This window comes from Dreissena polymorpha, chromosome 3 (assembly GCF_020536995.1).
Source record: "Dreissena polymorpha isolate Duluth1 chromosome 3, UMN_Dpol_1.0, whole genome shotgun sequence".
NCBI classification, from domain to species: domain Eukaryota; kingdom Metazoa; phylum Mollusca; class Bivalvia; order Myida; family Dreissenidae; genus Dreissena; species Dreissena polymorpha.
Genome location: NC_068357.1, coordinates 144,007,088 through 144,032,752, shown reverse-complemented (window position 1 = coordinate 144,032,752; position 25,665 = coordinate 144,007,088). Strand labels below are relative to the sequence as shown.

Sequence of the window (25,665 nt, the reverse complement as noted above, 5' to 3'; positions counted from 1 at the left end):
TGTTATATATCCATAAATTTATAACACAACATATGTTTCTATATGCATTAAAATTCACCTTGAACAGTGCCTAATAAAAAAAATCTATTCCGGAGGGGCAACCCCTCCCGCACCCTCCCCGTTTGGGCCCCCCCAGTCAACATTTCCTGGGTACGGCCCTGGTATTGTTTAACATTATAAAAGGTACCCTATGTCGTACATGACATCCTAACAGTCAGTTCAGGCGTGATATACATTCGATTTCACTATGAAAACGCCACGGCTTATACCTTTGTATATATTTTATTATAAAACGTTTATTATTTCAAATAAATAAAGTACCACTGTGCAAATGCGAGCTTTTGATAACTGTACTTCAGGTTGGGGTTGACATTTACATCGAACTTCGAAGCGCACAATCTATGTCTACAGGCAAGAAGCGCCGCGTAACGAAAAAAAGTTTGGGCAGTGAATACATTTTTTTCTTTACGTTTCTATCAATTGGATATTGCATTTTGTATAAACATATATGTGAAGAGAAGGAATATTACTGTGTGTCTATATTCAGGGGGAAATACCACCAATATTCCCCTTTAAATTATAGATTATGTATCACTTATGCCTACGCCAACAAACTCTGAATAAGCAGACGATTTTTTGCATAAATCTATCTTACGGAGTACGCCGGAGATAGTCGATGTATCACGATTGACACTAACCATACATCGATCTCGATTTGACCAAAACATTGAGGTCAAGTACGGTAAGTTAATATTCGCAATTCAGCTATATTACTCGTGGATATTAACGTGTATTCAGGCACATTTAGTAACGTGAGCAACATGTTATTATTAAACAAAAGAACCGCAACAGCTGTTTTGTGGGTCAAACATGCATAACCAGCATAGAGCGTGAATTCGTTGTATCTGCAACTGACATCTCGACAAGATACACCAGTTTAACCGTGATCATAGATATGAATATAGTGTGTAGCCACTGTGCGTTTGGGGGAAGGAAATATACAGCGCTTTTACCTATCGCAATATTTACTTTACATTTACGTCCAAACGGTTTGTCGCTTGTGTTGTGTTTCTCTTCCATTAAATCGGAATAAACGAATTAGGACTAATGCAATAATACGTATTCAATACCTCGGTATATCAACTATCGGCAGTTAATCCGGGGTTTACGTTCAGACTTGACAGTTGATGTATATATTAAATCGCACTTTTATAATTTTATGTGTATTGAATGCCAGAAGATCAATATTGAGTGAAAGGCACCTTTCAGACGGGACTATTTACTTTGCATCTACTTGTATACTCTTTAAGACTGCTGAAGGAATTTATGTGTTTTTAATTTCGTTAACTCTTAGTGTTAAGCAAATAAATGATTTGGACAGTGCGGGTACTGTTTCAAGTGTTCGATATTTAAAGCGTGAGAAAATTCGCTTATTGTATTGTTGAACGCGTTAGTGATTTGCTTTGGTTATATAGAAAATAATACGTTCACATAATGTGGGTTGAATTCAACTAAGAAATAAATCTAAGTTGAGGTCACATACAACTAACACACATCCGGCATGGGCGCTTTAAAGTCGAAATTCCGACGATCCAAATCGTCATCAAGAAAATCAAAGGATTCAAAAACAAGCAACGACACCGGGAATAAAAAATCCAAGCGGACAATAAATCTCCCAGAGTCTCAGTCGGCGCGCAAGACCGTAGACCCGCGACTTCCGTTCACCCATTACCGACAGATCTTCAGCATCCGGAACGCTTGGAAGGCGGTGCAGCGTTCCTTGGAGGACAGTGCGATGGAGACTATGATCAGGTACGTCTGAAGGGATCTATAGAGCTGAGTAGGATTCGATTTTTCACAAATACTTTTTTTCACTAAAATTATTTTTCACAATGTTATTTTTCACATTTTTAAACAATGTTTATTTTTCACATTTTATGTTTTCACAAATGATGCTTTTTGCCAAAACATTTCTTCATGTACACATTTTTACAAATATGTGATTAAAAGCGTCTTAAATGTTTTTAAGTGTTACTAATGCAGTTTGCAAGAAAAGAAAAGTGACTAATAGAGAAAAGTATGCTTTAATATGATTTTGTGTAAACTGAATTGTTCACTTAATTTACAGAAATATAAAGAATAAGACTGTTCGCGTAAAAAGAGGTCGTTATTCCCACTTGGGTGAATAATAAGAATATATTGTTTTCACAGTTCGGAAATATGATAATTTAAAAAAAAAAATAATAGTACAACAGTGGTATTCTTACGTAGATCTTCCGAGTTTTGTTGTAAATCTAACTTAGTGCTTTTAATCACCGCTTATATTGGTCAGAATCTATTCCATTTTCGTCTAGTTAAACATCAACAATTTCCTTAGACACATGCATCCCGTTCTTGTCCGTTTAGCTAGATAGATTTCCTTCGCTTTATAAACTAAAAACATAAAGTAACAATGAAAACCTGTCTTGCTTGACAGGAATATTTAAACTGAAACAGATGCATGTCAAAATAACGGTTGAGAAAAAATCGAGAGGAGATTATGTTTCGCGTTGGTCTTATTCAGGGTCATTTTCACAAGTTTCATTTAGGAATGGTGTATTTCTTCTGTTTCAAAATACCTTAACTAAAGCAGTCAGACAGTTTTGTCAGACTTATGCAATAGAACATCGTCTTCATACACAAATATGTAAGTTATTTACTGTCTCGTGAATGCGAATAACAATATACAAAAGTTTAACATTATTAAAGTTACGTCTTTATAAATGTTGACGCTGCACGGACTACAAACGACGTTCAAAAGGTGGTCTCAAAAGAAGTCGTGGGACAGCCTTTTGTTCGTCGTTTGTCGTCGGTCGTGCATCGTCAACGTTAAGCGTGTGATAACTCTTGATGCCACATTTATTACTCAATCTACATGAAACTTGGTAAGAATGTTTTTCCAAATTGTATCCAGGTTTGAAATACATGGCTGCCAGGAGAGCGGGGAGGTTTTCCACTGTATGGCTGCAGTGAATCATTGTGGATACTCTAGAAATCACATTTTCTGTAAAAGCTTAATGAAACTTACCAAGAACCTTTGTTCCAATAAGATAAGAATAAGATTTGAAAATGGTCCAGGTCAATATAAAAACATGGCCACCAGGGGGTGGGAGGGGGCGGGCCAGTACGTGCTTGCGATATGGCGATATGTAAATCCTTGTAAACGTTCTGGAGGTCATATTTTTGTCAAGTTCATGAATACTTGTCGGAAAATCAGTTCTAATGATATGATATCAGATAAGTTCAGACCTTAGATCATATTGCCACAAGGGCTGGGGTGGGGGGGGGGGGTTGGAAACATGGCCGCTAATGGGCGGGGTAGTTTTTGTGATATGACTTTGATTACCCTATGAAAACACTCTAGACGACACTTTATTTGAAAAATCTCTTGGCTTGCTCAAAAGATAAACCAAATGATATCTTGGGCGAGTTCAAAAACGGCTGAGGTCCGTTGAAAAGCATGGCCGCAAATGTGCATGGCAGGTGTCCTGAATTGCTCTAGCGAAACCTAGTGAACACACCACACCAGTCACACTTGTGTCCAATCTTTATTCCAGTGTACGCTTCCGATCCTTTGAAAAACATGGGGCGTAGTAGTGGTATTTCATATCCATACAGTAAAAACCTCTGAACACTGTAGGTGTCGCGTGTTTTGCTCGATCACCTTACAACTGTTTCAAAACAATTGTTCATTGTATGATATCTCAGCCATGTTCAAAAATGGTTCCAGGTAAAAATCAAGGGTAGACGCCACATTTATTTTGCTTTAAATCGCACCAGCTGTTTAAAACCGTTTAGTTCCTTCGGTTTTCAATTGAAAAACCGAGGGCATTTGGTCATCATGTTATTACTACATGGGTAATGAACATTACTGAACGTTATCTGCATGCAATAATTGATTTTGAATCAGTCCGCTTGGGTGATGAAAATGAAGCTAGTTAACGCACACACGCACTAATATAAAACGGCCCCTTTAGAGCCTCTAGGTCCTATCAGGATAACTGCCCAAAGGGCTTATAGCACCTTCTAGCTTTTATCTGAATTAACGTTTGCATACAAATAAATCAACTCATAAATGGACTGGTCAAGTATGGTTGTAAATAAAGTCCTTCTCTAATGATAATTATGTTTGTTGTTTTTTAAGAAAAAAATGAACGACACATGAGATCTTAGAAAATTAATTATTTTATAAAATTTCATACTCGAAGCTATAAATGCTATTCGTTAAATAAACTTCAGTCCATTGGCCTATTGTTATAACTTACAGTGTCAATTTTAATAAGGTATATAATTGTAACAGCATCCACTTCGACTTTGTATCGTCCATTCAAATGCAATCATATGTACTGTACTCAAGTATTGTTTATGCATGCATTATATATTTCAAAAGTTTGAAATTTGCGAATTCAAGAACGTACATTTCAATGAAAATTGAAATAAAAATCTACATTATTAATATCAAAACCCAATGAACGACAATGCATTGAAACAGTGATAAATGAATAGGATTAATATTTATAATCTATAATGTTTTGTGTCATTGTTGTTATTGCGCTAAAATGAATGACGTTATTATTGCATATCATATACATATGGAAGCAACACAATGTAAGTGCTACAATAAGCTTTATAAGGCTTACATTCAAGAATTACCCAACAAGAGCCAAAAATTGTCAGTAGTGTTTTTGACCACTTGGGGAATGGGGCTAGGTCCCTTTGCGTTGGGAAAATTCGCGTCATTTTGACTAAATTTGGGGAAATAGTCTTGTTCATATTTTGCCGACAAATACTGTAAATTGAGAATTTAAGTGATATTAATATTATATTTACTAAGGTTTAACTTATAGAGATGGATTTGAGATTAATTAAATGTTGAGACTTATTGAAACAAAAATGATTTTTTTAAATCTTCAATTTGGCATTTTGAGGTTCCATTTGGCTAAAATATATACTTTTTTTCCATTCGGAATGAGACCCATACATGACCCAAATTTGAACGAAACAAAACACCGTGCCACTATTCATGCCAAGCATTTTACGTGTAATTATTTATAAATGGCGTATTATTCAGTATGTGCAAACATCGCTTCGTCGCTATCAATTATTCTTGCATTCCGAATACATGTGACTCATATAAACAAGCCGAAACTGAAGTTTCAACTGCACGAGATATTTCATATCACTCTAGATAAGACAGAAACAGTGCAATCACATCCTTGTAACTGTCAATGCAAAAATAGCATTGGGAGCATTCTAAGCATTAGACCGTGCAAACACCTCTCAATCGGCAAATATTTGTTCGCTAAACAGTTAATTTTCATTTAGATCTAAGAGGCTAGCATCAAAATTCAAATTAAACTGCAATACAAAAAAAATGTTCCATTTGTCATGTATACATTTAATATATTTGAACATCAAACGAATCAATAGCGATAAGTACTGGAGAAACGTATAAAAAATGAAACCATTGTTTCATTGTTGAAGTAACCAATTCATCGTATTTTATATTTTCCCTGCTACATGTTCTTTTCACTTGGACATTAAGCAAACAAACTGTACTATGTATACCATGCGTCGAGTTTTATATACTATACGTTTGAACAAATATTAAAAGGGACTCATCGTTTGGTAAAATCACGATTTTCAAAGTAATTGTAATATATCATGTATACATCATTTTTTTAAACGCGAAATAACTCTCTTGTTTAAGAAAAATGTTTAAAAATTGGATCATTTATTGAAAATAATTATAACGCATTTCTGCAATATTTTTTTAATATCAGTAGTAAAAAGATGGCGTTTATAATTAATTGCAAAATTATAAAACCTTCATTGTGCTAAGTTAGATTTTGCTTTCAGAGGCCCCGGAGGTATGCATTATGTTTCGTTCAAATATTTTCTTCCTATTGTAATAAGTTAAGACTATTCAAACATTATTGATTTAACAATTTAACAACATTGAAAAAAATACATCTGTATACAAGCCCCTAAAGCAGATTGTCAATCGAATGAAATACAATATTTGAGCCTTATACTCAACCTGTTTAATGATATTTAAAAAAATGTCTTTTGAATGACCGCCGCGATATTACTGAAAGACGGCGACCAATCCAAAAGAACAAACTGAAATCTAACTAGGCGCACTTTTGCCTCTGAGGCAGGTCATAGCGTCAAATGAGTTCGTCTTACCGAAACGGTTAAATTCTTTACCAAAGCACGCCGTATTTTTTGTGCTATTGTTTTCGTGACCATGTATCTCAACTCTCAAATACACATGTATGTGCTTACTTTTGTAACATTGAAACGGCCAATTTTCTTATATAATTACACCGTATTGTTTGCGTTGTTGTTTTCATAACCGTGTGTCTCAAACTCCAATATTTGCTATCTTTTGTATTTTTGTTTATTTGACACTATCTACATCTAGAACTGTTCTTCGAGCTTTATCATTTGGGTTAAATATTTGTTATTTCGGTTCGTTTGCCCGGGAAGCTGATAAGAACGTGGATAAGCTCGGGAATCTCGGCGTTGAGTTTATAAATGTTTCTAAATACTAACTGGCTTACAAGGAAATATTAGTAAAGCACCTTATAACAAAATTGAATAATCATTTAAATACGATGAAGTCGATAAAACATGATTATTTTATTTTAATTATGCATTTTTATAATTATGAACAATTGATGGGTGTTCAAGCTTGTAAATCAAGTGTATTTTATTGTTCTAATTTGTTTGACAAACCGTTAAGTTGCTGCTAACGAAGTATTATTAGTGTATAGTGTTTTTTACGAAATTAAGAATGTGTTATTGTATGTACATGAAATATTGAACGGTACAAATACAATAATGCAATAAAAATATGTACATTTTTCGAATATAGGGCTGAACACAAAGTACAGATTTGTACACTGGTTGCTTTTAAACAGGGTCAACCATTAAGTGTTTTGCAAATACATGTTATGAACTGCTGAACTGTATATTATAAAATTTAACAATATTAAATACATTTATCAGAATTCGTGTAGAATATAAACTGCCAATTTTTTACACTTTGATCACAATTTATGACAGTTGAATATTGAACCATGAAATATCCAAACACTTGCTTTTACCAACAATGCCACTGCTTATGTCAAACTTGACTAACATTCGGGTTTGTTTAATATTAGTAATATTTAGATGTATCGAATTCTGGAATGCAATTTTGCCGTCTTTTATAGCGGTGTGTACTCGAAAACAAGAGGTCGGTATGAAAAAGATGGTCGAATTATAAGTCTGCATCTACAACATGCTTGTGGTTAAGGCCACTTTTTGCCTTTTACGCAGATTCATGTGGTATTTGGCCATGGTTTTCATCGTAATGTATATTAAAATCTAGTTTAATAGAACGAAAGAAATTATTTTATTTCTACTAAGTTCCGATTATCAAAATGTCCGGTAATCCGATCTGTACCTTACTGTACATGTTTTAATATATTTTATTTGGGTGTCAAACCGCTTCTTAAACGAGCTGACTAATATCGGATCTTTATATAATAGAAACACATACACAACATATTGAAAATGAGGGCGTCATTGACTTAAAACAGTTTTTCGATGCAACAAGCATACGCAGTGATACAAAAATATATGCATTCAACTGGCTTTATTTGCGCACTATTGTGTTATATGTGCCATGCATTTGAAATAATATAACATTTAATTGAAAAACACACACACCCTTGAATGTTGCAAGTTTTGCTAAGTTATGCCTGATGCGATTCTTGAAGTCAACCCGCATCTTCAAGCCCCTTCACACGTCACCACCACCCTCAGATAAACGTTGTTTATACTCGCAAGAAGACAGGCTGACACTCGGAATGTTTCCTACGAACCTGTGAAGGCCTGTCGAGAGTCAGGTTCAATTTGCTAGCCGATGCGTATCAGGGAATAGCACGATAGACGCTGCCAAATCCCCCGTAAAAACTGACGTTATTCCGGATAAATTACTAAGCTGCTTGACAAAATTAATGTTGTGCAACTGTTAATAGCCTACTCATATTGTTTGTTGAAAAAACACACACGATACGAACTAGGTAAATGCCTACGTGTGGGAGATTGGTCCATATATCACATTCGCTTTGGTATTCGATACACATAATAACAAATTCTTGAAAAAAAACTTAAACTTTACCCTTACATCAATTATTATACTTACGTATAAATATAAATATGATAACAATAAACACCATCATGTATATAAATACACATGTATATCTACTTTTGTGGAAAATAGCTGGCGTACAAGCTGATGTATTATTATGTATACTAGAGTATGTATTATGGGCCTGAGGCTGAGGCATTTATCTCCACAATAGCTCGCTGTTTGGCTATGTTCTGTTCTGACGCGCTGTTTGGCTATAATCTGTTCCGACGCGGTCTGTAAATCTCTGATAATCATGATCAAGAAAAGAACAGAAAAGTTCGTAATTGATAACGTATCTGATAGCTTGCTCACATGACTTCTAACATCAGATGCATTTGCAGGTTAATACAATTATGCAATGCATAAGCAGCGGGTCGGTCGAATTTTAATGGATTCGACCATTGTTTTTACGTATTTTAACCAAGTGTAAGGAATCAATATTATGCAGAAGTCAGATGCGTTTTAATTATATATGAAGTGACTTGGCGTAACTGCTTTGCCAAAGTAATGGCGTTAATTGTTATGCCTATTTACGTTTAGTATAAATGTTAATGAAGATCAATCATTTTTATACGAAATCTTCAAACATAAACTTTTATGTAAAGCTTGAAATCAGTACTGGTTGCGTTCATTCGAATATAGACGTAATGGTCAAACTGTCAATTCAGTTAAGATAGGTCACATAATGATTTCCCGCGATTTCTTCGAACATTCAGCCTGTTTAAAGTGGCCGTAGCTGAGTGGTTAAGGCGATAGACTTGAAATCTTTTGGGATCTTCCCGCGCAGGTTCGAATCCTGCCGACAACGCATACTTTTTGAAACGCGTTTTATTTCTTTTCTAACGTAATTTGATTTAATATAGCATATAAGCTAAGTTTATTGTTAAATATGTTGCAATTTTTATGCCCATTCTTCAATTTTTAAAATTGAAACAGCGTTATGGCTTAATTGGGTGATTTACTGCTGAAAATTCGAATCATGCATGTTGCATTTTTATTTTTATTGAAAAAAGTAAACGGTTAATCTCTCTTTTTCTTGGTATTTTTGCAGCTTATAGTGTATCTATAAAAACTAAGTTCAACATATTACTTAAAAAATACTATTTCATAATACTTTATGACACTTTGTTTTTAACCAACCCAATTTCTACTTGGCTGAAACCACTTACATTTCAGGGCGCTCTTCCATAGATGACAAGTTATAAAAAATAAAAGTCTGTAAAAGAATACTTATTACATCTTGTTTAAACTTTGAACACCTTTACTGCATCTGTACACACCAACTGCATGCCCATATTTGGAAATCTGGATGAATTATGGAACTTTAATATACCCAAGGGGTGCAAATAAACTCGACACAAGCCGAACGTGGGGGTGGTTTTGAAAAAATCAGTATATTTTTAGCTTACCTGTCACGAAGTGACATGGTGAGCTTATGTGACCGTGTGATGTCCGGCGTCCGTTGTGTGTGCGTGCGTGTGTGCGTGCGTGTGTGCGTGCGTCCGTCAACAATTTGTTTGTGTAGACAGTAGAGGTCACAGTTTTCATCCAATCTTTATGAAATTTGGTCAGAATGTTTATCTTGATGAAATCTGGTTTGAGATTGTATTTGGATCATCTGGGGTCAAAAACTAGGTCACTAGGTCAAAAACTAGGTCACATAATAGGTCAAATAGTAGAAAAACCTTGTGTAGACAATATAGGTCGCAGCTTTCATCCAACCTTTATGAAATTTGGTCAGAATGTTTATCCTGATGAAATCTGGGTTGGGATTGTATTTGGGTCATCTGGGGTCAAAAACTAGGTCACTAGGTCAAATAATTGAAAAATCATCAACAATTTGTTTGTGTAGACAGTAGAGAACACAGTTTTCATCCAATGTTTATGAAATTTGGTCAGAATGTTTATTTTGATGAAATCTGAGTTGGGATTGTATTAGGGTCATCTGGGGTCAAAAACTAGGTCACTAGGTCAAAAACTATGTCAAATAATAGAAAGACCTTGTGTAGACAATAGAGGTCACAGTTTTCATCCAATCTTTATGAAATTTGGTCAGAATGTTTATCTTGATAAAATCTGGCTTGGGAATGTATTTGGGTCATATGGGTTCAAAAACTATGTCACTAGGTCAAAAACTAGGTCAAATAATAGAAAAACCTTGTGTAGACAATAGAGGTCGCAGTTTTCATCCAATCTTTATGAAATTTGGCCAGAATGTTTATCTTGATGAAATCTGGGTTGGGATTGTATTTGGGTCATCTGAGTTCAAAAACTACGTCACCAGGTCAAATAATAAAAAAACCGTCAACAATTTGTTTGTGTAGACAGTAGAGGTCACAGTTTTCATCCAATCTTTATGAAATTTGGTCAGAATGTTCATCTTGATGAAATCTGGGTTGGGATTGTATTTGGGTCATCTGGGGTCAAAAACTAGGTCACTAGGTCAAAAACTAGGTCACTAGGTGAAATAATAGAAAAACCTGGTATAGACAATAGAGGTCGCAGTTTTCATCCAATCTTTATGAAATTTGCCCAGAATTTTTATCATGATGAAATCTGTGTTGGGATTGTATTTGGGTAATCTTGGGTCAAAAACTAGGTCACTAGGTCAAATAATAGAAAAACTTTGTGTAGACAATAGAGGTCACAGTTTTCATCCAATCTTCATGAAATTTGGTCAGAATGTTTGTCTTGATGAAATCTGGGTTGGGATTGTATTTGGGTCACATGGGGTCAAAAACTAGGTCACTAGGTCAAATAATAGAAAAACTTTGTGTAGACAATAGAGGTCACAGTTTTCATCCAATCTTTATGAAATTTGGTCAGAATGTTGATTTTGATGAAAACTGAGTTGGGATTGTATTTGGTTAGTCAAGTGAGCGATTCAGGGCCATCATGGTCCTCTTGTTTTAAAAAGCACGGAAAGCCTACCTAAAAATGTGCATGTAGTTCAGTGAAATGATACTGATTGAGAAAATAATACATTAGATTATATTTAGATAGGTGTCCATTATGGTTGCGCTACCTTAAGCGCGCCATTTTGACAGTTGCGAGCTTAATCGCACTAACCCAACCGCAATCGAGTAAAGTTGGAATAAAAATGCAATTACTTTATGTGCTCTTGATTTTTTAATTTCATAATTTTCTTCTCGATTGCTTTTGAAGTTGATCACTTCGAATATATGAAATGTGAACGTATACCGAATATATATCAAGACAATAATGACCCGCATTAAATAATACACATTTTTTGGTTCTTATATACATAATAAAATGTATTTTTAATTATATATATAAGGACCCATTTGTTCAAGCACCTGTGAAATAATACGCTAAATTTAAGCGTCACGAACACTGGGACGGAAATTTATCGGAGTTTAACTGATCGCAGCCCAAATAATAAATTTAAAGTATGTAACTGTACCTGAAAATGCTACTTGAATCAATGTACCTGAAGTTAAATACTATGATTGTATTACGCTAAGCCATTAAGTGATTTCATGTGCTCACGGTGTAACCTTATACACTTCTTCTACTCACAGTGTACCAAGCACCATAAGTTGAAAATCGAATATGCAAATTGAAATTAAAGCTCACGATGCCTTGTCAGTGAATATTTATTGAACCGTTAAATGTAAATAATGTTAAATTTTCATCGATATACATGACTGTATGGTTTCGAAACCTTTAGTATACGTGGGATCGACTTTGCGCTTTCGTAAATACGTTCTAATAATCCATTTGGATCAAGTCTCTGGCGGTAATAAAAGATCTTTACATATTATTCGAAATGCGTTTTGTGAAGAACATGTATTGAAATTGTATGCATTTTTTTTCTCACAAGGGACTTTTCACAATTTGTATCTTCATTAACAGTCTCTTCAAAACTATATATACACTGTTTTTTGCATTGACAATTTTTCGAGTTTTTTTCTAATTAATTCCAAAATATAAGAAAATATAGAACTCAGAAAAAAACACTTTGGACGGAGAAACATCCTTTAAATTTTTTCATGAAAATGAGTACCCACCAGTTGAAAAATGAGATTAATAATATATATTCCTAGTTATATTGCGTGAACAGTTGTTTTGCCCACGTATTAAGATATGACCGTTTTCTTGAATTAAAAGTCTTTAATTTAAATCTTCCATGTTCAGACAATAAATGACATTATGTTAAATGACAGTTACCAGAGAAAATCGCAACTATAGTTACCCTAAAGATGCGTACAAACAGTAACCATACATATGCGTACAAACAGTTATCATATAGATGCGTACAAACAGTTATCAAACATATGCGTTCAAACAGTTATCATACAGACGCGTACAAACAGTTATCATAAAGATGCGTACAAACAGTGAGCATACAGATGCGTATAAACAGTTATCATACAGATGCGTACAAACAGTTTTTATACAGATGCGTACAAACAATTATTATACATATGCGTACAAACAGTTATCATACAAATGTGCACACACATTTATCATACAGATGCATACAAACAGATATCATACAGATGCGTACAAACAGTTATCATACAGATGCGTACAAACAGTTTTCATACAGATGCGTACAAACAGTTATCATACAGATGCGTACAAACAGTTAACATACAGATGCGTACAGACAGTAAGCATACATATGCTTACAAACAGTTAGCAAACATATGCGTACAAACAGTTATTATATAGTTGCGTTTGAACAGTTTTCATAAGATGCGTACAAACACTTATCATACAGATGCGTGAAAACAGTTATCATACATATGCGTACAAACAGTTATCATACAGACGCGTAAATACAGTTATCATACAGATGCGTAGAAACAGTTATTATACAGATACATATGCGTACCAAACAGTTAGCATACATATGCGTACAAAAAGTTATTAATCATATGCGTACAAACAGTTTTCATACAGATGCGTACAAACAGTTTTTATACAGATGCGTACAAACAGTTATTATACATATGTGTACAAACAGTTATCATACAAATGTGTACACATTTATCATACAGATGCATACAAACAGATACCATACAGATGCGTACAAACAGTTATCATACAGATGCGTCAAACAGTTATCATACAGATGCGTACAAACAGTTATCATACAGATGCGTACAGACAGTTAGCATACATATGCTTACAAACAGTTAGCATACATATGCGTACAAACAGTTATAATACAGTTGCGTTTAAACAGTTATCATAAGATGCGTTCAAACAGTTATCATACAGATGCGTTAAAACAGTGATCACACAAATGCGTATAAACAGTTAAAATACAGATGCGTAAAAACAAATCTCATACATATTTGTACAAACAGTTATAATACAGTTGCGGTATAACAGTTATCATAATATGCGTACAAACAGTTATCATACAGATGCGTGAAAACAGTTATCATGCAGATGCGTACAAACAGTTATAATACAGATGCGTAAAAACAAATCTCATACAGATGCGTATAAATAGTTATCATACAGATGCGTACTGACAGTTATCATACATATGCGTACAAACAGTTTTCATACAGATGCGTTTAAACAGTTATCATACAGATGCGTACAAACACTTATCATACAGATGCGAACACACAGTTATCATACAGATGCATAGAAACAGTTTTCACATAGATACGTACAAACAGTTATCATACAGATGCGTAGAAACTGTTATCTTGCATATGCGTACAAACAGTTATCATACAGATGTGTATAAACAGTTATTATACAGGTGCGTACAAACAGTTATCATACATATGCGTATAAACAGTTATCATACAGATGCATACTAACAGTTATCATACAGATGCGTATAAACAGTTATCATACAGATGCGTACAAACAGTTATCATACAGATTCTTACAAACAGTTATCTTTCATACGCGTACAAACAGTTATCTTACATATGCGCACACAAAGTTATCATACAGATGCGTACAAACAGTTATCATACAGATGCGTACAAATATTTATCATACTGATGCATACAAACAGTTACCGGTATTGTTCAGATTCGCACTCACAGTTATCATACAGATGCGTACATACAGTTATCATACAGATGCGTAAAAATAGTTATCATAGAGATGCGTGTAAACAGTTATCATACAAATGCATACAAACTGTTATTATACATATACGTACAAACAGTTATCATTCATATGCGTACAAACAGTTATCTTACATAAGCGCACACAAAGTCATCATACAGTATTCATACAGATGCGTACAAATAGTTATCATACAGATGCATACAAACAGTTATCATAAAGATGCGTATAAACAGTTATCATACAGTTGCGTATAAACAGTTATCATACAGATGCGTATAAACAGTTATCATACATATTCGTACAAACAGTAATCATAAATATGCGTACAAACAGTTATCATACAGATGCGTACAAATAGTGATCATACAGATGCGTACAAACAGTTATCATACAGATGCGTACAAACAGTTATCATACAGATGCGTATAAACAGTTATCATACAGTTGCGTATAAACAGTTATCATACAGATGCGTATAAACAGTTATCATACATATTCGTACAAACAGTAATCATAAATATGCGTACAAACAGTTATCATACAGATGCGCATTAACAGTTATCATACAGATGCGTACAAACAGTTATCATACAGATGCGTATAAACGGTTATCAAACAGATGCGTACAAACAGTTATCATAAACATGCGTACAAACAGTTATCATACAGATGCGTATAAACAGTTATCATACAGATGCGTACAAACAGTTATCATACATATGCGTAAAAACAGTTATCATACAGATGCGTACAAACAGTTATCATACAGATGGGTATAAACAGTTATCATATAGATTCGTACAAACAGTTATCATACAGATTCGTACAAACAGTTATCATACAGATCCGTACAAACATTTATCATACAGATTCGTACAAACAGTTATCATACATATGCGTACAAACAGTTATCATACAGTTGCGCACATGCAGGTATATGGTAGATTAGAAAAAAAAGATTTAAATCCTAGCTTCTTAGTACTGTTTCTATTTCACTTCAGGGTTCACTTATGGTTCTGTTTTTGTTTTAAGAGTCAAGTTCCCGATTTTTAAACTATTGAAATGTTGTTTTTTTACAAATAAGTATATAGTATACATATATTACCGATAATTTGGATACCGTTGCCTCGTTTATTTTAATACCATATTAACCTTAATGCATAGCCGAGCATTTTCATTGAAAGTGTTCCTATGCTATGTGGCACTTAATGCGGTTGTCTGATTATTGAGATGCGATTTAATTACGAACTAATGATAACCCAAACAAACTCTGGATATCAAAATGTATCAGTTAGTGTATGTCTACGTGAACATGTGATACACATATATAATGTATAACTTTTACTTATACAGTCATATAACTTAACATGCGTTGATGCTTCGTGAAGAGTTAGTTGTTACAAAAAGCAACAGTACACATTATAAAATACATTAATTCAGTAACGCTTTTCTAAAGGCATTAGGAAAGTTCTTATAGAAGACTCGGCAGTATATGCACAAATAAATTAATTTCTTTCGCGTATAAAATAAACGTTTAGGCTATTCACATTGTTCACAAATAAATGTAAAATGCACTACATTAACATCACGAACGTTGCTTTCGTTTCAGATTCTTCCGCTACCATCCACAATTCAAGAAGAAGTACCCTGACCTTGAAAAACTCGCGGACGACGAGCAGCTTAGATCATCTGAACCGTTCAAAGAGCACGCGATGGACATGTACAACATCTTTGAAAGTGTAATAACCAACCTCGAGGAGGTAGACAAGGCGTTAGACGAGATTAGCTACGATGCCCCGAACCTTCCATTCACTCACAGAATGCTCGAAGTAAGTATTCAGGGTGCAGGATCAACGGGGTTCACAAGTATTCAGGGTGCAGGATTAACGGGGTTCACAAGTATTCAGGGTGCAGGATCAACGGGGTTCACAAGTATTCAGGGTGCAGGATCAACGGGGTTCACAAGTATTCAGGGTGCAGGATCAACGGGGTTCACAAGTATTCAGGGTGCAGGATCAACGGGGTTCACAAGTATTCAGGGTGCAGGATCAACGGGGTTCACAAGTATTCAGGGTGCAGGATCAACGGGGTTCACAAGTATTCAGGGTGCAGGATCAACGGGGTTCACAAGTATTCAGGGTACAGGATCAACGGGGTTCACAAGTATTCAGGGTACAGGATCAACGGGGTTCACAAGTATTCAGGGTGCAGGATCAACGGGGTTCACAAGTATTCAGGGTACAGGATCAACGGGGTTCACAAGTATTCAGGGTACAGGATCAACGGGGTTCACAAGTATTTAGGGTGCAGGATCAACGGGGTTCACAAGTATTCAGGGTGCAGGATCAACGGGGTTCACATGAGTTTATAAATGGGCTGAACAGAATGTAAACACACCGTTAAGAACATTATGGCAATATGTCAGGTTATTAAAATACATTTGCAAAAAGCTTCAGTTCATTTTGTGCCGAAATGTTTACATTTAAGAATTAATCATTGAATATGTCATAAATCGGTGCCAAAAATTCACGTTGCATGCAGCAAAACCGTGAACAGGAATGCGTTGCACATCGATTTGTTTGGCCAATGACACAGGCTTATGAAATGAAGTAATTCTGATTTATTGAACATTGCCATAAGCAGCATAACAACTGTCTTCTACGCACTAGTTATTCTTAAGAAATACTGTTTTAAAAAGTTATTTGACGGAGAGCACTACGTACCGGTGTGTTAACATGCATTAACGTTAAATTGTGTACTCCACACAGTCACTAGACCCTACACCCTGTATTGGCCGCTTGCTGCTGATCGTAAATTAGATTGTCTCTAAATTATTATAAATGTATGTAGTAACATAACTGGTGGTTCAAAACGCATCGCGCCATTTCGACCACCTCGAACTCGGCCGTTAGGTATTATTGGCGGGGAAATGCGCGAAAAATGATCGTAACTTCTAAGAAGGTACCCAGGACTTCTGTTGGGACTTTGGTCATTATTGAAATCTCCGGATGATTGTCGCGTAATTGCTTGCAGCAAATTATCATAAACATCCTCTGCACCTATCTAGGTGACCAATTTCGTGTAATTGACCTATTTTCAGTGGTAAATAATTTCACACTATGTCTTACCCTACTCAAATTACTTTAACCCTTGGACCAAAAGACGCAGATTAACTGAGGGGCGGAGCAAAACTGTGCAACAAGTCAATTAAAATCGATATATCCTGATTGGTTACATGAGCCGCGTCATGCGACTGCGCAGGCTGGTCTGGAGCTGCGCTGGCCGCATGTAGCTTAAGATCCATTTTCGCATGACAACTGTGAAATTTAAGTGTAAGTCACGTTGATATTGAAAACACGATATTAAAGTACATAGGTTTACAGTGCATGGAATTCAGTCCCATCTTTAAATCATGCTCATAAAAATATTACTATTATACCCAGTCATTGTATGGTCTGAAAGAAAATGAACATACCATACTAAATGTGTCTTGCACAAATTAATCACATGCTACAGCTTATTTTTTTTTTAATTTTCTGTGCTTATTTAAAATCACATAATGAAAATGTTAGCATTTTCGCTGTCAGTTCACGCCATAATTTATCAAATGTTCAGGAAATGTGTTAACAAAGTTCCCGAACGTGAACGTGCTGGATGAGATATGGTATGAATGATAACTCGTGTCTGATTCCCTAATAATGAACTTGTATTCATATACGCCACTATGATTCAAAGAACCCAGCCACGTTATTGACTCGATCAAGTGTTTCGTAAAGTGCGAAAGGTGTATCGCTGTAAATCTTTTCTATGAGCTGAATACATCAGTCTTAATGCTCACACATTTCGTTAACTGAAAACATTTTTGCTAATAATATAAAAGGTTTCAAGACGTTATACTTTGCACCGTTTTCTTTTCAATTTAAATTAAATAGTTTTGAACAAATTCATTGAACAACATTCGAGGTATGGTGGTTATAAATCGATGGCGCATTATGATCAAAACAGTTTAACCCATTTATGCCTAGCGTCTAGAAGAAAAGGCCTTTGCAAACAGCGTAGACCCAGATGAGACGCCGAATGATGCGGCGTCTCATCAGGGTCTGCGCTGTTTGCTAAATGGAATTTCTGTAAGAAAAATTCTTAATATAGAAATAAATATACTATACATCCCTAATTTTGGAAATAAATTGATCCAATTCAGAAGGATGGGAGAGTCCACTATAGGCATAAATGGGTTAAGAAACTTGAACAGCAAACACTCGTTAATCACTATGAACCACTGAATTTAAGTTTGTTTTTGAACTTATACTGTGCAGTGAATACTGTATACAGCATTTCAACGATTATACCATGTAATGTCAAATATGCTTAACCTCCGCGAATTTCCTTAATGCGATTGAAATTTATCCCTCCGTGTTTAAACGCTTACTCTTCGAGAACAAAACAATATACTTTATATAAATAATATCATGTACACACCTGACGGTTTATTTAAAAGATTTAACTAAAAAATGTAATTTATGTTTATATGTATACATCTAAGGTAACGTATCTGCAATCGGTACATAGTATTGTACGGATTGTTCGTATTGTTTTCTGTTAATACTGACACCATAAATATTATGCTTTGAAATCGTTATCATTACACTGAATGTTACAACATATATCTGAAGCGTGAGAAAAGAACATGAACAGCAGTGACACTAACACATATTTGATATGTGTATATGCTGACAAACAATGGGTTTTTCTGTCACCGATGTATATCAAATTAAACTGTCTTAAATGCAGCGATTTTTTGCTTCTTTATAAAGTACCGGAAAACGACACTTTTTTGTAAATAAAATGCAACTTAGTAAAATTCCCAATGCATCGATATGGCTTGAACCTTCATTTATATAATATTGACAAATTGACAACACTGAGTTGTCAGTTTTAAAGTAATTGTTAGCAAAAAAATCAAATGCACCAATATCCAAATCTGAAAATTTCACGACGCGCATTGTCCCATTTTTTTCCCGCTAATTTTACCAAATAGGGCTTGTACCGGTATTTGCCCAATGGGACAAAGACAAATCGCTGTATAGTCCTTCAGCCAAGTACCCAAAATTGAGGTGGGGTGTACCAGTAATGGGGGAAAACTACACCTATATATCTTGGAAGATGCATGCTAGTAGCATATGAAAATGGTTGAAAACAGTCTGGTAGTGGCAGCTTTTAGTATTTTTTTCTCCTTTGAAGATGGGGCCTCAATCAGCTTAATTTTCATAAATTGTCTGGGAGAAATTGAACCGAAGAAGGGTCAATATACACGTTGACCCCCCCCCCCCCCAAAAAAAAAAAATTGCTACAAAACGTATTTTAACTGGTAGGGTAGAAGGTCCTTAAAACATATTAAAAGTTTACCACAATCGGACCTCCGGAAAGTTTTTTTTTTTCAAGATGGCCGCAAAGATGGCCGCCAAGACCTATAATGGATCATAACTATGTAACTATCAAATCGAATTTGATGAATTTGGTGTCTATACTCAGGTTTCAAGGGGCAAAGAACACCTAATGATCATCAAAAATTGTTTAAGTTTAATTAAGTACACACAAATTCAACATGGCATCGAACATGGCCGCCAAAACCTATTTATGATCATAACTATGTAACTATCAACTTAAATTTGATGAATTTGTATCTATACCCAGGTTTCAGGGGGCAAAGAACACATTAATATCATCAGACAAAGTGTAAGTAAATTATGTTACACAGAAATTTAACATGGCGTCCTAAATGGCCGCCAAGATGGCCGCAAAGATGGTCGCCAAAACCTATCAGAATGATCATAAAGTTACTATCCACTCAAACTTGACGATTTTGGTGTCTATACATAGGTTTCAGGGGGAAAGAACACATTAAGAGCATCAGAAATTGTTTAAGTTTATTATATTACACACAAATCCAACACAGCGTCCAAAATGGCCGCCAAGATGGCCGCCAAAACAAAGTTATGATTATAAACTATAACTATGTAACCATCCACTCAAATGTTGATGGATTTGGTGTATATACACAGGTTTCAGAGAGCAAACAACAGATTAATATCACATTTATATCATCAGACAAAATGTAAGCTAATTATGTTGCACAGAAATCCAACACGGCGTCCAAAATGGCCATCAACACAATACGAAGGTCCATAACTTGTTACTCAAACGTTATGGTTGTTATGTAAAATGCCACAGTTTAGGAGACAAGAGACACTTTAATCGAAATGAGGTTATCGCTAAGGAGTTGAATAATCATAAAATCCAATTTACGACATTTGGAAGAGAGAATGAACCAGAACATGACTTCGCGATAGGATCAGGTTTTACAAACTTCTGTAGACTTGATTGTTTACCGTTGCTGAAAATCATTGAAGATTAATTACAGCCTGAATAAGCACGAGTTCTTTCAAAAGGTTAATATTATACACTTTGCGCTCCTTTGACTATTTATTTACATACAAGCGGAAGAAGATGGTCTTATTGTCCCTTTCGGAGTAATGCAGGATCAAGGTGAGCAAATCTGTATCCTCGCCCACCAACGTTGTGGTGCTACGACGGGATCGTTATATTGTATTAAACAATTTGAACGTCTGCATCCCCTGAAGACAGAACAACATAGCATCCCATTTTAGTCAAAGTTGTGCTGATCAGAGCAATCATGCCGGCCTTGTTTCTGTCACGAGACAAAAAGTCTTCCTTTTTTACATGAGCATCCTGTTTCTTTGCTGAAACTCACAATATGATTCACGTTTCCGGTGCGCTTTGTCTTTGTTATAATCACCGTCTTCGTAGCCATCGAACCCCGCTGTCGCTTGTCCGTAATGCCTTTCACTGAATCTACATAAGACTCGGCTATTGCGTTATATGAGTCGCCCTTCTACATGGTTAACGATGCAGCAAAGTGCCACCATCTTGCATCTGTTTCATAAATACAGTTCATAACAGCCTCACATGATGTGTCTACAGCATACTCTCATATTGCCTGAGCGATCTAAGGCTTATCTGCTGTGCAAAGTATGTTCTTGGCTTCAAAGAAGGCAGCAGGATGGGAGCTCAGTTCATAAGACAATACGAATGCAAGGGAGGGATCTCCATAGTTTGACACCACCAGAAAACGCTGGAACAGAAGAGCAGGATAAAAAGCACTGTTAGAAGCGATCTTAACAGCCAAGCTATTCCAAAGAGATTTGGCCCTGTATTTACTCGTGAATTTATAAGCAAAGACTGACTTTCCTATGATATCTCTTATGATCGTTTTCCCAACCGCCTCAATTGCATGAACATTCACATGTGATCCAGCCACTATCCCATTGACCATGTTTCTGAGAGTAGGGTCAGCTGTGTTTGGTGATCAGGTTGTAATCTGTGTCTGCATTTTCTCTAGATCAGAAAAATCCCCTTTGATGCACGCTTCAGTTGAGTCTTTATGTTGTGGACTTGTAGTATAGGTCAGGTCTGTGTAATCCTGCATCGCACTGTTGTGCTCGGATGTTGCGGATAGGGTCCAAGGGGATTGCATTTCCTCAGTCATTCCACTGCCGCGAGTTGGACACATGTGCTCTATCATCAATGTTTGCTCAATAACATGATCAAGTCCTAGCCCAGCCCAGCACTGATGGCTCCTACAAACAACGTGAAAACCAATACCGAACTTTCGATAAACGTCCGGGTGCGTTTCCTCTAGGTTGCTTATTTGCTGCATATATATGTAGCAATACGCAGATTGCAGGTAATGTATCCAGCAGCAGCAAAGATGGATAGCATATTGGGCACTGCCTATTGCATCGACCAACACCCAGTACGATATGCTTTAATCAACACCCTTGAATTGTTAATCATAAGCTAATTATTCAGCCATACTATGCTTGTCTTTAAGGTCTGGGCAATTTCATGTTTCTACTTCTCTGTAGCCATCTCGAGCTTGATCAAAATCGCATAACATATCATCTGTTAGCGTCGTTTTGCCCATGAAAAGGGAAGAGTACCAATCCCTGGCATGATCCAGCAGCATCTGAATGTCTGGATCTTCCTTGGTCATTTCGGCTGAAAGTTGGCTGTGTATGCACTTTTCAACAAGAAGATGGCGCCGTGAAGCCCTCTTGACAGCTTTTCGTGTCACAATTTGCACAATTGCATTTCTCAATAGACAGCCTCAAGTATGTTTTTGAGAGCGGTTTCTTCCATGAGGGATCCTTTGCCCCCCCCCCTCCCCCCTCCCCCCGCAAGTTCATACGTTTATGAAACATCCCAAATTCTGAACAACATTTTCAACTACTTTGTGGCGCATCAATGATGATTTTGACAGCTTTCCAATACAAGGGTTAGTCAAACGTTACAAAGGTGTGAAAGCTGTGGCAAGGTTGCAAACTAAGACTTATGTTTACAGAATGCACGCTTTGTCCCCATTGTACATATTAATCATAGGCAAGAGTTTGACTTACAATGGCCCAGGGAACTGGCTTTGCTGATACTTTTGCAAGATACGCATCATTTCCTGCCAATTCAGTGTTGCCTGTAAAAATATTGACCCTCTTGTCAAAATCCAGAAATTGCGGCAGGTCCAAACTATGGCGTTTCACATAACAAGCATCACATCAAAAGTAATGGACTTGCGGTCCTTCGTCTTGTGTCATTGGACGCCTGGTGAGATTTCTGTGTAACATAATAAACTTAAACTATGTCTGACAATCGATATGTGTTCTTGACCCATCGAAACCTCGGTATAGACAACAAAATCATCCAATCTGAGTGGATAGTTACATAGTTATGATCATTAGTAGGTTTTGGTGGTCAAAATGTTGGATTTGTGTGTAATATAGTAAACTTAAACAATGTCTGATAATCTTAATGTGTTCTTTGCCCCTTGAAACCTATGTATATCGACCAAAAAAATCAAATTTGTGTGGATATTTACATAGTTATGATCATTAATAGGTTTTGGCGGCCATCTTGGCGGCCATTTTAGACATTTTGGATTTTTGTGTGTACTATTGTTAACTTAAAGAATGTCTGATTATCTGTATGTGTTCTTTGCTCCTTGAAACGCAGGTATAGACACCAAATCCATTAAAGTTGAGTTTGGATTTGGACGTAATATAATAAACCTATACAATGTATGATGATCTAAATGTTTTCTTTGCCCCTTGAAACCCATATATAGCCATCAAAATAATCAAATTTGAGTGGATATTTACATAGTTATGATCATTTATAGGTTTTGGCGGCCATCTTGGCGGCCATTTTCGATGCCATGTTTGATTTGTGAGTACTATTGTACACTTAAACAATGACTGATGATCTTTATGTGTTATTTGCCCCTTGAAACTTAGGAATATACACCAAATTCATCAAATTTGATTGTATAGTTACATAGTTATGACCATTAATAGGTATTGGCGGCCATCTTGAAAAAAACTTTCCGGAGGTCCGATTGTGGTAAACTTTTGATATGTTTTAAAGAAGCTTCTGCCCGACCAGGTTCAGTTAAAATACCTTTTGTAGCAATTTTTTGGTAGTTGAAGGTGTTTTTTTTCATATATTGATCCTACTATTTTTGAGGCTCGATATATTTTAAGAACTTTTCTTGCAATCTCATTAATATTCATAGATATGCAAATGTACTCATTTGCATATTTAACTGAAGATCATACTAGGTAATCATCATAAACTTCATTTTAACACCAAACTTTTTTTTCTAGAACAAATTTGGAAGAAATATTTGAGAATTATACTAGCTAAACTATCTATTTAGTCAAAGCCTGACGGTTGCCATAGAAACAGCTCAATAATAACTTATAGCTGCCCAACTGAGATTGTTATCACACATTTTGTTTCTTTATATTAAGTATACAATCAAGTAAGATAGGTGTTGTTTTGCCCCCCCCCCCCCCCCCCCTGAGTGGTACACCCCAACCCATCTGGCTGATAGACTAGTAGCTGTTTATGCAATAAAGGGAAAGAGTCATGCATCGTCTTAATCTCCCATAAAAGTAAACTACTTCTACATAATGGGCTAATGTTTTAGTGTCTCAGGGGTTTGTTACAGCGTGATATCGGGCAAGAACCTTGTTGAAAAGTTTCATAGTAATATCAGAATCTATCTATCTATCAGTCGTTTACATTTCGCCGCGATGGAACTTTAAAACAAGCAAACATTGATGCCAATGCTGTGTTTTCATTGCAGGAATATCGGAAACCTTTTATTGAAACACTGCGGATAGTGTTGGGTTCAGACCGGTTTACGGAAGCCACGGAAGGGAGCTTCACTCTCCTGTACCAGTTTATTCAACAGGAAGTTGGTAAACATATTTCCCATACGGATGAACCGGAAGAACCCGAAATTGCGAACGGCGAGATCACAAACGTTCAAGCCGACGTTGAAGCCCATACTGAAGATATTGTAGATGACACGGCGGTTCAAGTGGATTTATGTGATGGTGATACGTAAAAAGTGAAGCTTTTAGATAATTTACATAATATAAATTATATACAATTCTTGTTGATGGAAAACACTGGAACCGTTCGTTTTATATAAATGCTATATAATGTACAGTGCTCATGAACATGAACCTGTTAATATTATTTCAGCTTTTTGTTGTTTTGTGAAATGCCGCGCTTTGAAATATACAGAGCCGTATTCTGTAAGTTAAAAGCAATAATTCACTGCATCGTGGTATTAAATGATTTAGAAATTGAGCGTCTGAATGAGGCGAGTGGCACATTAATAAGCTGAAATTATGTATAGCAATAAACTTGTTTCACGTCTTTGCCAAAAATCGAGAACATTCTCAACGTTTCAGCTTAACTCAGAGGATAATTGAGTTTTAAATCAGCTGAGACTTGAGAATGTCTTTTAGCTTAAGAACAAATCGCAGCTTTACTAATTTTCACTTATTTTCCCTCAGAGTTATGGTTGAGCCAGACTCGATAACACAAAACACGTCTGTGAACACCAAAGTAACCTCATCTCTCAATGAGAAAACTTACCCAAAGTCAAGTCAGGATATTGACTTAAGTATGTTCGTCATAATAGGCCCTGGTTTGTTTTACACTTTGCATTTCTGTTCAGTAATGCAAATGTATCACTAACAACTTGAGCTGCTGAACGTTAGTCGTTTGTGCGTGTTACTAGCATTTGAGTAGGATTCGTATTTCCTTGTTTTGATCTTGTTTTTACTACATAGATTTATACATTTTCTCATTTGTTGTATATATATATTTACTTCTTCATGATAGTAAATAGTTTCGTGTATGCAATTGTTTAAGGATGTTTACACTTGTAAGTATTGTAAGTGGTTTAATATGCCTATGCACTAATAAATACAAAAACACTT

General features: G+C 35.7%; 1 protein-coding gene and 1 non-coding gene across 2 annotated transcripts; both read left to right on the top strand.

The window, feature by feature from the left end:
• The first annotated feature begins 459 nt into the window (after positions 1-459).
• Positions 460-25,665, top strand: LOC127871800 (uncharacterized). Its single transcript, XM_052415001.1, has 3 exons — positions 460-1,812; positions 15,906-16,125; positions 24,516-25,665. The coding sequence occupies exons 1-3, from the start codon at positions 1,562-1,564 to the stop codon at positions 24,777-24,779; spliced, it is 735 nt and encodes a 244-aa protein (XP_052270961.1). The 5' UTR covers positions 460-1,561; the 3' UTR covers positions 24,780-25,665.
• On the top strand, positions 8,951-9,032 carry Trnas-uga (transfer RNA serine (anticodon UGA)). Its single transcript has one exon. It is a non-coding gene; the product is annotated as a tRNA-Ser (tRNA).